This window comes from Salminus brasiliensis, chromosome 6 (genome assembly GCF_030463535.1).
Source record: "Salminus brasiliensis chromosome 6, fSalBra1.hap2, whole genome shotgun sequence".
Taxonomy (NCBI): domain Eukaryota; kingdom Metazoa; phylum Chordata; class Actinopteri; order Characiformes; family Bryconidae; genus Salminus; species Salminus brasiliensis.
In genome coordinates, this window is record NC_132883.1 from 41,293,563 (window position 1) to 41,307,768 (window position 14,206).

Genomic DNA, 14,206 nt, shown 5'->3' on the forward strand with positions numbered 1-14,206 from the left:
TGTCTCCTCGGGGCTCGAGTACAATAAAGAGGTGACGTCACCAAAGTTGCTCTCCCACCTTTCTTATCCCTCTTTTGGAGGAAGAGATGGAGCTTGATCTCCATGCCGCTCCGGCAGGGGAGGGAAGACAATTGTTGATATTGTGGAGGCTATGTTGTATCCTGCTACCAATTAGCTTCACTGAAGTATATTATTATTAATTTTCTTCCCCTTGTTTTGTTGTGATGCTTGTTTTCCTTCGACTTAATGATCAATGTAATTTGTTCTGAAGGTTGCCAGTCAGCATTTGTGCGCACTTTATTTTTTTTTCTTCTTCTTCTTCTTCTTCTTCTTCCACTTTGATAAATAATAGTTTACTTTATTTCTTCCCTTTTTAAACCTATTGCTTCTCTTTTGTTTTAGGTCAATCAGATTCAGAAGACCGTGATTGATCCTCTGAAAAAGTGAGTAACTGTGTTTGCGTCTGCCCTCTGTTCTTTATCACTCTCTACACTTCATTTGACCATGACAGTTGTTGCCTTTTTGTTTTATATTTTAGGAAAGTCTCAGATTTACTGCTTAAAAGTGTAGAGTTTTGATGTAGTTATATTTGTTTATATATTTTTAGAAACTCTTAACTGCAGAAACTTAATTGTCGATATCGGAACAAATTCCTATCAACATATTTTCTTTCCTTTTTTGTTTTTTGGATTTAAAAATTCCAAATAAATTCATAAAACAAAATAAACAGGACAATAGAAATGGTCCAAAATGACCAAAATCTATCAAAACGTGCTGAAAGTTAGAAATGTATTTATTTTTCCTCTGTAAAGTCAGAGATACAAGGTTTTGTTCTGGCAGCGACAAATCTTTTCCTCATTATTTCCTAATTATTTGTTTAACCTTTGTGTCACCAGGAGGTCCCTTGAGAAATCTTATCTTATTTAGAGAGAGACATGGAGACCTGTTTATTTGTACCAGTAAGAAACTAGATCATACAGACGTACGGGTTCAGAAATAAAATAGAAAGAATTTTCTGTTTTTGTTTTGAAACGACTTGGAATTAAAATCCACATCAAACTTTGTTTGGTGCAGCATCCAGCCCAGCAGCACCGTGTGACTCACTGTGTGCAGTAGGCCTGGACAGCATCTTAAAAAAGTGGCATAATATTTTCTTTTCATTAAAAAAAGAATAAATAACAATCAAGATTACGGTTTAACACCCCCCCCCCCCCCCCCCTTTATTTCCACCACCACATATACACCCAAATGGCACATGCACACTTGGTGTTCATGCGAAAGCACTTTCACAATTTAAACATTAATGCAGAAATAAGGCGGTGATGGGGCAGAGTGGTGTATTGTCAGTATTGCAGAAGGGTTGGTTGGATTTGTGTGAATTTGTGATTGCAGATTCCCAGCGGAACTGATAATTACATAATTACTTATTTAAAAAAAGAAGCAAATTACATTTGCATTCAGGTTACGTTCTAGATCAGCTTTTGTCCGTCTGTTTTGAAACGCAATGATCAAACCTGATCTGATCAATCTTTCTACTAAACAACACATCCTCTTTTTCTGCTTCCTCTTATCTGCTTTATCTTGTTCAGGGTTTCTTTATAAAAAAACCTTCTTAACTTTTCAGTGGAAGTCCGTGTAAAAGATTGTAAAATTCCAGGTAATTTTGGAGCATTTCCATTGGTCCGTTCGTCATGAAATTCTGACACGATATGAAGAATAACTGCCAGATGTAAGTTATGGTTAACATGCTAAACAGCTTCTTACAATCTCTCCACACTCTGTCTCAGAATTGCTTTGCTTTTTCAGGGAGTTATGAAGTGAAATGAGAAGTTACTGTGCTGACCACGAGAGACCTTATAAGATCCTTTTTTCTACAGTAATTTTGATCTGATCACAGTATTCATCACAGTGCTAATCAGCTGTATCCCCCCCCAAGCAGCAAAGAACATGCTTCTGAACGTCAGAGCTCAGTCTGCTTCATCAGCTTGTCTGAAGGTACTAAGGAGAGTAAGAATTTAATGCCTTTAAAAAAAGTGTGTGTGTGTGTGTGTGTGTGTGTGTGTGTGTGTGTGTGTGTGTGTGTGTGTGTGTGAGAGAGAGAGTTTGGCCTCTGTGACTCTGTCCGGTCCGTGTGTGACGGGCTGAGTGAGTGAATGAAAGAGAGGATCTGCAGGAAAGTTTATTTGGCTGTCCGCCCCTCCACTCCTCTGTCGCCCCCGTGAGTGCTATTCCATCTCTCCATACCCCCCCCCCCCCCCCTCCACCCGTGGGAGGGGCCGGAACAGGAAGCAGACCTTAAACGAGCGGACAGGCCGGGGAGTGGGAGCACAGACACTCCTTACAAACGCCTCTGCTCTGCTCCGCTCCGCTCCGCTCCTCTCCTGTGTGTGTGTGTGTGTGTGTGTGTGTGTGTGTGTGTGTGTGTGTGTGTGTGTGTGTGTGTGTGTGTGTGTGTGTGTGTTTTTGTACATTTTTAGGACAAACGTCCTGGAAATAGGAGAAACCCCTCTCTAGTGTTTAGTTGAATTCTGGACAAACAGCTAACTCCTCCACTTTCTAAAGTTATTCAACTGAAATTCTTTAATATAGATATAAGATATTATATATGGAACATATGATTGCAGTCTTATGCAAAAGTTTGGTTACCCCAGTCAAATTATGTTTTATTAATTTATTTGACAATAAATACTAATACTAAAACTAATTACCAGAGACTAAATTAAATATTATTTTTTAGAAATATCCAAACATATCAAACTATTCAAATATTATAAGCTAAAATATATTGAGAAGTATACAGATAAGTGCACTTACATGACGTATGTGTGTGTGTGTGTGTATGTGTATATATATATGTGTGTATGTGTATATATATATATATATATATATATATATATATATATATATATATATATATATATATATATATATATGCTTATAAATGCACTTTATATATACACATCTGCCAATGCTGATCCATAAACATTTAGAAAATGTAGAAATGGACAGTCTACTGGGATTAGCATAATGCAATATGATTTATATATGGTATTTTTAATATGTAATTAGTTTTATAGAGTAAGAAGTCATTATCAGTGTGTTCAGTATACCTTACTCAAAACGTTGCTACCATCTACATCAGAAAAGCTTTGTTGCCTGTTGTGTGTTCTGTAAGCTGTGTGTGTGTGTGTGTGTGTGTGTGTGTGTGTGTGTGTGTGTGTCCAGTGGCAGGATGGAATGGTTCTCATTTCCTTTTGCTAGTGGGTGTGTGGCGGACATGTGTGTAGGCTCTTAGCATGGCCCCAAGCCCAGAGTTACACACACACACACACACACACACACACACACACACACACACTCACTCTCTACTTACTCACTGACAAATGCCAGGACCATAGGAGAGGCTTCAGAGAGCAGGAGCGGCTCAGGAAGACAAACACAAACACACACACACACACACACACACACACACAGCGGACCATTGGATCCCAATATGGCTCAGAGTGATGGTGTTTAAAGGCAAAGGTTGAGTATTGCATTGACACTGAGACACGAACAGGAAGTGTGAGTAGTTTCCTGAAGATTTATCAGTAAAGTGAGGTTACGGGGGGACGATGACTGAGAAACAAAGTAATGTGGAGACTGATAAGCCACACAAAGACTCTATATTGCCCCCCCCCCCCCTTACTTTCACTGGTTATTGGGGACTTTTTTCAGACCAGTGGAAACCATTATGTCACTAGGCCGTCATATGACCAACATTTTACCATACAGTTCTAAAATGTGCATTTCTGTGTGCATTGTAATATTCTTTAACTAATCTCAACTGCGCCGCCTTGCCACCAACGAGCCCATTGAGCCAGTGTACATTTTTAACCCGGGTATTGAACCCACAATCCGGTTATCAAAAGCCCAGTGCCCTAACTGCTGAGCCACCACCGCCCCAGTGTATATTTATAACCCGGGTATCAAACTCACAACCCTGTCATCAAAAGCCCAGTGCCCTAACTGCTGAACCACCACCGCCCCAGTGTATATTTATAACCTGGGTATCAAACCTATAACCCTGTCAACAAAAGCCCAGTGCCCTAACTGCTGAGCCACCACCGCCCCAGTGTATATTTATAACCTCGGTATCAAACCTATAACCCTGTCATCAATAGCCCAGTGCCCTAACTGCTGAGCCACCACCACCCCAGTGTATATTTATAACCTCGGTATCAAACCTATAACCCTGTCATCAATAGCCCAGTGCCCTAACTGCTGAGCCACCACCGCCCCAGTGTATATTTATAACCTGGGTATCAAACTCACAACCCTGTCATCAATAGCCCAGTGCCCTAACTGCTGAGCCACCACCGCCCCAGTGTATATTTATAACCCGGGTATCACAACCTGTATCACAACCCTGTCAACAAAAGCCCAGTGCTTAAAAACTACTACTGTTTTTATTAGGGACTGTTTGTTCATGTCCAATTGAGACCCCCACACCTCACACTAGTAGAACTCTGCTCTCCCCTCCAACACCAGAGTGATGGGGCTGCAGATGTGTGGCCGTGTTGCCTTCTGGCTCCGTACCGGTTTTCTCCACACGCTCATGTGTTTTCACTGCAGCTCAGCTTCAGGATTTAAGGGAATTATCACTGTGAAGAGTAACAGCTGCTGTAAAACTAGATCCCACACTGCTGTGGTTAAACTTCGGGTTCATCTGTGTTATCCGTGATTATCTGTGATCTGTTATGTCACTAGTTGCCACTAGCATATCAGTTCATCTGCCAAGCAATGTGATTTATTAACAGTAGTTTATGGTTGCCAAGCAACATAACGACCAGTGATTATTCCATTAGCAGTACTCCTTGTTTTTAATTATGAGGCGTATTAATACAGAATGTGTGTGTATGTGTGTGTGTGTGTGTGTGTGTGTATGTGGTCATATGTAAGTAGTGTGGTCAGCTGTAAACCTAAACTGTCCATGTTCTGATTGAACTTCATAGCGCTGGTTGGTTGGAAAGGTCTCTACCTGTTTGTCGCCCACCTAAACACACACAAACACACACGGTCAAAAATGATCGCTGTACTCTAAACTGTTGGAACTAGTGGTTTTGGTGGTGGTGAGAGGAAACACATATTAAACAAAATGCCAGGCTTCTTTTTGTATCTTTGCTTTTCCAAACTGTTGTGTACATTCAGCAGAACAATCCCAGCCTTTTGTGCTATTACTGAGCTCTCTACCAGCCCCTTACTGTTTAAAATGCACACTGAAAAAAAAGGCAGATCCAAACGCAGGACTCATTCAGCCAGCCTGACCTCTCGGCTCCTGACGGAATACCTGGAACGTCGGCATTGTTTTCAGCCGAGCCAAAATGCACTTAACTAACCATATGCTAAGATACAATGAAAGCTGAGATTCCATTAGTGTATGAAGGACTGGACGCGCGTTTGCGCTCTTATTTATTTGTTTATTTATTTATCGTCCGCTTGTTCATGTATTCAAATGACGTTTTTAATGCGAGCTTTAAGAAAAAAAGGTGTCGAAACTCCTAATGGAATTAGCCATCTGTTCAGCCATCAGAATCTCTTAATGCAGCGATTCATTTATCCGCTAACTAACTTCCCCTGCTCGGCCGTACGTCTCTCTCCGTGTTCAATTGAGGAAGATGCACTCCATGCTATAGACCGGAGCGGAGCGCTGGATCGCTTCACTGTGTGCATTAGTGACGCCCGTCTTTGATTTTTCTCAGTTGGGTTTTTGTTGTGAAAGATGGAAAAGGAACCTTTGCTTGATAGGGTTCACAGGATAATGGCAGTGTGTTTTCGCCCATTGTGTGATTTTTAAAATGGGCCGTAAGAAAGATGAAGGAAGGAAGTCGGATTCAAAGGGAAATTTTTAATGAACTAGATGGAACCGTTACGATGCTCTGAGTTTGACATTGCTAAACTTCTGGACTCGTTTTTAGAGCTTCCTGTGGTTAATTCTAAGTTCTATCTTATGTTTTACATTAAATAGACACTGATTGCATCTTGAAGAACTGTGGAGGAAACTTCTTACGGTGCTTTGAGGAACTTTTAAGGTTTTTAGAAGAAGAAGGTTCCTTGAAAGTTCCTCAAAGCACCCTCAGGTTCCTCCGCGGTTTCAAATTGAAGTGTCTCTACTGTCAAGGGAAGTAGAGGAGGATTGCTGTGAGGATTTGAATTGTATTCAGCAGAAAGAGCGTTAGTGAGGTCAGAATGTTGGGTGATCATCAGTGCTGGGGAGCTTTATACTCCTCTAGCCCACGACTGGCGTTAGGGGACAGTACAGTTGAACTGGGGACCTTCAGAAGATTTTATGACCACAGTGAAATATTAATAACCAACATTTGGCACCTGTTTGGATGCCAGAATGGACTTGGGCTTGGTACACAAAAAAAAACATGAGCATGAAATTCTAATGAAAGAACCACTTCAGGTGGTATGTTTATGTGGGCTGGTGTTACAGTACGATTGACACGGAAGATTTTACGGAAATGGTAAAACAGGCCTGTGATCATTTGTAAGGTCGGTAAAATGTCTTGCCACAACAATATTTGCTTTTAACATGACAATTAATCTGGCATTGTTTTATGAATCTGACCCCAGATATGCTTTGATTAAGTTTTTCCTGGAGCAACACGGTGAAAACAAAGCCAGTCCAATAAACCTAATTTACAAAAAAAACCCGTATGCCTTTAATATGAGGCCTAAATCTAACCTTGACCTTTGGCCCAGTCTTACCATAACTACAGCCAAACCGTAACCAGCGCTGTAACCGATATCCTAATCCTAAACCCTACCCTGACCATAAGAACGCTGCTTCTCTGCATATCAGTTTTGACTGTAGTTGTAGAAATATAGGGAGCATATTTATAGGTGAGGAGCAGCACCACGCTTTACTGCTGCTCTCAAAAACGGCTGGTCTTCACGAGTGTAGAAAAACAAGCTCTCACACACATGCGCACACACACACACACACACACACACACACACTTTACTCCTCCCTTGGCTCGTAGCAGGAGTTAGCTGTAGCGGTCAGTTCGTCCAGACTTGGGTTTGGCTGACAAAACCCAATCTTTGAGTGTGTGTGCGTGTGCGCGCAACGGTTCCTGGTGTTCTCCTTTAGCCGCCTGCTATTTCGATCCGCCCCTCTGACCAGCCACCACGCCCTCAGCCAGCCTAGACGAGTGTAAAATTATACAGCTGACCGGTCAGTGTGTGTGTGTGTGTCTGAACATGTGTATGTGTGTGTGTGTTGCTGAACTGGCCCAGACCTAGGGATGTCCAGGGAAACATCAAGAGAGCATCAAGACACATCATTACAAGTTGAACGTGTGTGTGTGTGTGTGTGTGTGTGTGTGTGTGTGTGTGTGTGTGTGTTTTTGTCGAGTCAGACAGGCTGTGCCCTGTTCGGGTTGAACCAGTCTAGCCCCAGATTGTAGTCTGCATGTTTTTAGATTTCTCTTTTCCAGGAAAAACAACTATATAACTCTGCATATCGACGGTTACTGAGAAATGCAGCAGTTTAGGGCAAAACAGAGCAGGACAGCAGCCCCACCTCTGTTATATGGACTGAGCTGGACCTGACTGGTCTGATCTACTGTGAGACAAAGCGGGCCTGACCTCCTAGAGTGTGTATTCACCTCATCCTGTTCTTTATGGATTTTAACATTAGACATATTCTAACTGCCTCTAGGCACTTACAGCATATAATGTCCAAACATTTATGGACACCCCTTCTAATGAATGCATTCAAGTACTTGGGGTTGCACCCTTGGCTGACACAGATGTGCAAGCACTCACACACACACACACACATGGCTTGTCCAGTCCCTTTAGAGAAGTACTGACAGTAGAACAGGAGGCCTGATGCTAAACACCGGCTCCATGCCTATGTTTGACCTTGCCTGGGCTTATGTGCTTGCCACCACAACCCTGAAGTGGATGAGGAGATGATGACTGTCATCAGTACACATACTTACAACACACGGCCAAAATAATGTGGAATTGCTTCAGTCACGCCCTTTGCAGGTGTACAAAATAAGGCAAACGGCCAGGCAGTGCCTATAGGCAAACACTGGCAGCTTAATGAGTTGAACAGAACTTGTCATAGATGCCGTAGGTACCCTAGGTCCCCAGACCTCATGTTCATCCACATTCTGCTCTGTTAGAGCTGCCTGTGCCAACCGTAAGTTGCAACATCTGCGAGCAATGATAACTCTGACACCAAGGAGTACGACACAGAGAGAGAGGATGCGATATAGAACATTGTGCTCTGCTAAAGCTGCCCTGGTAAACCATAAGTACTGTTAAGTTAATGTGAAGCAGAAACATCTGGGAGCAACGGTAACTCTGGCACAAGGTTATATGGCACACAAGCACCTCTGGAAGCAATGTCAGCACTGTTTGTCAGGAGCTTCGTGGGTTGGGTTCCTAAACAGACAAAACCACCTAATGCAACTTGTGAATGAGGAGACTATGAAGGAAGCAAAGGAAATCTGCAAGATCTGGCTATGGTTCATCTCTGAGTGTGATTTGAATGAGTGTTAATGTCATGGGTAAACTCTTGGGGGAAACCTGGTTTCAACTCATGACTAAGCTTTTACAAATATAGACCTAGCTGTAGTGCTAACAGGCTGCCTGCTTGTTCTGTATATGCATGGGTTTATTTAATAGCCCAGAATGCTACCAACCCACTGGGAATTCTCCCAGCACACCTGCGTACCCACTCCAGCTCTGATTAGTGACTTGAATAGAAGCGAATCCCAGCAGCCGTGTTTCCTAATCTAGTGGAACGCCTTCAAAGAGGAGCGGAGGCCGTTCTACCAGCGGGGGACACACTCAATGTTAATACTTTTGGAGCGAGATGTTCAGCAGACACGAATGAATGTGATGTTTAGGTGTCCACATACTTTTGTCCATGTAGTTGTTATAAAATACAGATGGGACTCCGGGTCATGGCATTGTATTAAAACAACTGTGTGTGTGTGTGTGTGTGTGTGTGTGTGTGTGTGTGTGTGTGTGTGTGTGTGTGTGTATGTGTGTGCTTAAATAGTACCCTCTGAGAAGACCTCCCTGACTTGTAGGATACAGTAAAAGTGTGTGTGTGGCATTGCAGGAGTTAACAGGCCAGACGTTCAGCAGGAGAGGTTTGGTGGGAGGGGACTGTGTGTGTGTGTGTGTCTGTGTGTGTCTGTATGTGTGTAAGAGACAGTATCTAGGCTCTGTGAGGTGTGGCCCGCACGGGAGAATGTAGTCATCTGTCCACATGTTGCTTAACAGCGTGTGTGTGACGGCAGGCGTGTGTGTGTGTAAGCGTGTTGGTACACTGTCAGAAGGTAGAGGCGTTTAGTGGTTAGTGTGTCACCTGTTAGTGTTGTTAGAGTCGTACAGAATTTTGCTAATGAACATTAACGATGATGATGCCGCTGCTCTGTTATCACAACTGTTCCCACAGTTGTTTATTAAATCAGCATTACGACAGAGAGAGAGAGACAGATGTGTTTAGCTTAGGAGAAACTGGAGAGGCATGATCTCAATTATATCACCACTAATGTCGTAAATCTAATATCATAAATAGTGTTAAAATGTGCAGGTAAATATAGCACTGATCATGTGCCGTCACTGTCCAATCAAAATATGTCTTATATTTTCATTATTTTCAATTATAGCTTTTTTTTTGTTTCTGTTTTCTCATTTTAACACCATTGTTTATTTTCACACAGTTTTTCTTTTTATATTTTGGCACAATTTTTTATTTTATTATGTGTAAAAAGGTTTGTATTTTAACATTCCTTTTATTTGTGAAGGTTTTTTGTATTTTTTATTTTTACGCCACTTTTCTTTTTATAATTCTAATTATATAACATTTTTGGAGCACATATTGTGTTTTCTTTTTGCTCCATTTTTGTTAATTATGGAATAATGCTAAAAATATAATATTAAATATATATATATATATATATATATATTCGTCCTCTTGGAAAGTGCAACATTTTATAGAGGTTGTATTCCTACAGTGCAGTGATGCGGTAGGTAGGTTTAAATATATGTGTGTGTGTGTGTAGACTGATGTGTGATATCAGTGAGCTGCCAGATTATAGTTTTATTCAGTGAGTTCATTTTGTTTAGGGAGTGTTTATAGACTGTGTGACAGATTATGATCAGATATCCAATTTTAAATGATAATACTCACACTCTGCTCTCCCACCAGGCAGTGTAGTTGAAAGCGTGTGTGTGTGTGTGTCTGTGTGTGTCTGTCTGTGTGTGTGTGTCTGTGTTGAGTGTTCTGCAGTATTTATGCTGAGTATGACCGTCGTGTTTGAGACCTGACACTCTATCCACTTTATAATGAACAGGTTACAGAGACTCTCCTGAACACCTCCAAATACCGAGAGTGTAGATCTGAACATGATCACCACGCCAGCCCAGACCGAGCGCGAGAGCCTGAGCGAGCATGCCCTCCTGACCCAGTAGTGTGTGGAGTGTGTTAAGGTGGTGGTGTATTAATAGAGAGTGTGGGCAGTGAGGCCTCGCCTGGTGACGACGACGCGGCGATAAAAAGGAACCGCTCCCAGAATCAGATCCTCAAACAGCCCCGAACCTGTCTTACACCACCCACAGTACTGCAGCCAGCTCTCTCTCTCTCTCTCTCTCTCTCTCTCTCTCTCTCTCTCTCTCTCTCTCTCTCTCTCTCTGTGTGTGTCTGACACTCTCTCACTTACACTCTCGAGCGCTCTCTCTCTCATTCTCTTACTCTCACTCTCTGTCTGACTGGGTCTCTCTCTCTCCCTCCATTTCGCTCGCTCGTTCGCTCTTTCACTGAATCCCTCTCTGTCTCTAAATGGCTGTCTCTCTCACTCTCTCGCGCATTCCCTGTCTCTCTCTCTTGTGTGTTGTTTCTCTGATTCTTGCATGTTCTCTCTGTCTCACTCTCACGCTCACGCTCGGTCTGTCTGTCACGCTCTCTGTTTCTTTCGGTCTCACGCTCTTTCTCTCTCTCTCTCTCTCTCATTATCTTACTCTCACTCTGTCTGACTGACTGTCTCTCTCACTGGATCTCTCACTGTCCCCAAATGACTTTCTCTTTCTTTCTGGTTTTCTTACTCTCTCGCGCTTTCTCTGTCGCGCTCTCCTATGCATTTTCTATCTTATTACTGCATGTTCTTTCTGTCTCACTCCCTCTTTCTCTCGCTCTCGCGCACTCTCTCTGTCTGACTGTGTCTTTCTCTTTTCCTCCTTCTGGTTCACGCTCTCACTGGATATCTCACTGTCTTCGAATGACTGTCTCTCTCTCTTTCTAGCATCCTCTCTCGCTCTTTCTCTGTCTCGCTCATGTGCGCTCTCTTTTTGATTACTGTACGTTCTCTCTGTATCTGCTTTCGTCTCTCTCTCTATCTCTCTTTCTCTCTCTTTCTTGCTCTTACTCTCCTTTTTCACTCTGTGTCATTGTCTCTCGCCCGCCCGGCCTCTAGGTGAGCACTTCTACCCCTCCGCTGCTGTGGTAATGAGGTGTGATGTTTATATTGCAGTCCCTCTCTCTGGTTTGCGGTTGAAACCACTGACCCGTCCAGCCGTCAGTCATCCCTAAAACTACCCGTTTCACTGCCATCGCTCGCGCAGTGCTTATCCTGGCATCCACTTCAGTCACTCCGCGACCAAATTAACCTCCTTATTGTCAGTGAGTTGTCATTAGACTTACATCACCATCTTTTAAATAGTTTCAGTGTCATTAGATCAGCCAGTAATTAAGTTAGCGTAATAGCAGGATGGCTCTCACTTTGTTTTTCCTGTTTTTTTATGCAGGTCTGTTGCTGGTGGGGTTTTAAAATAACACAGTAGTTCATTTTCTGGCTCGGACAAACATTTACAATTGCAGTTTTCCTCTTCTCTCCTCTCCTCTCCTCACCCACAAAATATAACTGATGAACCTAGCTGAAATCAGCTAGAGTTGGTATCATCTAGCCAACACAGGCTATAGGTATTAACATCTAGCTAACATCAGCTATTGCACTTAACAACTAACTAACATCTAGCTAACATCAGCTAGAGTAATGTACATCTAGCTAACATCAGCTAGAGTAATGTACATCTAGCTAACATCAGCTAGAGTAATGTACATCTAGCTAACATCAGCTAGAGTAATGAACATCCAGCTAACATCAGCTAGAGTAATGTACATCTAGCTAACATCAGCTAGAGTAGTAAACAGCTAGCTAACATCAGCTAGAGTAGTAAACAGCTAGCTAACATCAGCTAGAGTAGTAAACAGCTAGCTAACATCAGCTAGAGTAATGTACATCTAGCTAACATCAGCTAGAGTAATAAACATCTAGCTAACATCAGCTAGAGTAATGTACATCCAGCTAACATCAGCTAGAGTAATGTACATCTAGCTAACATCAGCTAGAGTAATGTACATCTAGCTAACATCAGCTAGAGTAATGAACATCTAGCTAACATCAGCTAGAGTAATGAACATCCAGCTAACATCAGCTAGAGTAATGAACATCCAGCTAACATCAGCTAGAGTAATGAACAGCTGGGCTCTGGGCTGGGCTCTGGGCTGGGCTCTGGGCTGGACTCTGGGCTGGACTCTGGGCTGGGCTCTGGGCTGGGCTCTGGGCTGGGCTCTGGGCTCTGGGCTCTGCTGCACTGGGCTGGGCTCCAGCTGATTCGGACGGGTACTGTACATCACAGCGCTGAGAGCTGGAGCGACTCGCTGGCCGTTTAACTCTGTAAACTGCGCCGCAACAGGAATAGATCTGAGGCAGAGCGAGAGGGTGACGAGTCCCTGCATGAATTTGCCTCAGTAAACTATCACACACATCTGAAAGTCATTTTGACAGAGCGTTGACCCACCGCGTCCATATTCTTACCATCTCCCTCCGGGTTTTCCCACCCCCGTTACATGCTTTTCTTTCATATCTCCAGCAGCACAAATAATAGAAAGGTTGTTATATGTATGTGATTTTTTTTGTAGTTGTTGTTGCTTTGTTTTTTTGGACTGAGAGATTCTCACGTGTTTGAGCTGCGTTCCCCAGCGCTTCTTGGCAGTGTGAGCCAGAGCGCAGGCAGGCCTCGAACCAAACCACCCGCTCCTGTTGCTAAGTTACAGCCGAGAGGTTTTTTTTTTTTCCTCCTATTTTTAGTATCCGGAGAGCAGGAATTTTCACCCAAAGATTACATTTTTATTTGCTGTTTGTGAAGTTTTAATTAAGTGGTCATGTAGAGATATGGCCAGCAGTGTATTAACACCCATCTGGTCAAAGCGCTGTCGAGTGGTCACCTGCAAACACCTGATGTTCCTTATTGATCCGTGACATCGCCGCAAAGCTTTCTGAAATTTTGGTTATTATTGTGAACTGAGTGATGTCACAGCAGCAGGTGTGAGGGCCTATATATATATATTGTTCTGCAATCGTTGTAGGCACCTGTGTTTAAAAAAAAAAAGCTGCTTATCTGAGCTGTAAGTCTGTATAGAAGTTACTATTAGAAGTTACGATGGTGCTTTTTTCATCAATGTGTTCATTCAAACATCTCCAAAGTTCTCCTCGTGGGAGTCTAGTATTATTTACAGCTCTCCTCCAACACCTGGTTCGGTAAATCAGTGCTTAATGATGGTAAATCAGGTGAGCTGCTGATTGTACACAGCATGTTTCAGAATTTACTCCAACGAAAGCTGGATAAACTTTGAAGTTAAACCAGAAGAAAGTTTTTCCAGGAGAAAAAAAAATTGTGTACAGGTGTCCCATTACTTTTGTCCATATAGTGCATGTGCGGTAAGTGCTTAACTGTTGGGTTGGTGTTAGTTACTGTGTGTGTTTGTGTGTTTCAGGTACAGCAGTGTGTTCCCAAGTCTAAACATGGCGGTGAAGCGGAGGGAGCAGGCTCTGCAGGACTACAAGAGGCTGCAGGCTAAAGTGGAGAAGTATGAAGAGAAGGAGAAGACTGGACCGATCATGGTCAAACTCCATCAGGTACCAGAAGAATTGCCCTCATCCTCCCTCTCCCTCTCTCTCTCTCTCTCTCTCTCTCTCTCTCTCTCTCTCTCTCTCATCCTCCCTCTCCCTCTCTCTCTCTCTCTCTCTTTCACCTTCTCACACACACAGAGGTGCTACCCTATACATACATCTGTAAGCTGATTAAGAGCCATGGCAGTTAGTGATCTCCTCAAAGTGTGTTGAGATATCCA

General features: G+C 42.8%; 1 protein-coding gene across 1 annotated transcript in view; it reads left to right on the top strand.

Annotated features, from left to right (window-relative positions):
• bin3 (bridging integrator 3) overlaps positions 1-14,206 on the top strand; it is a 70,347-nt gene that overhangs the window by 41,833 nt on the left and 14,308 nt on the right. Inside the window, exons 6-7 of the mRNA XM_072682430.1 lie at positions 403-443; positions 13,850-13,991. Of these exons, the coding sequence (XP_072538531.1) occupies positions 403-443; positions 13,850-13,991 (183 nt within the window). The remainder of the gene's footprint in view (positions 1-402; positions 444-13,849; positions 13,992-14,206) is intronic.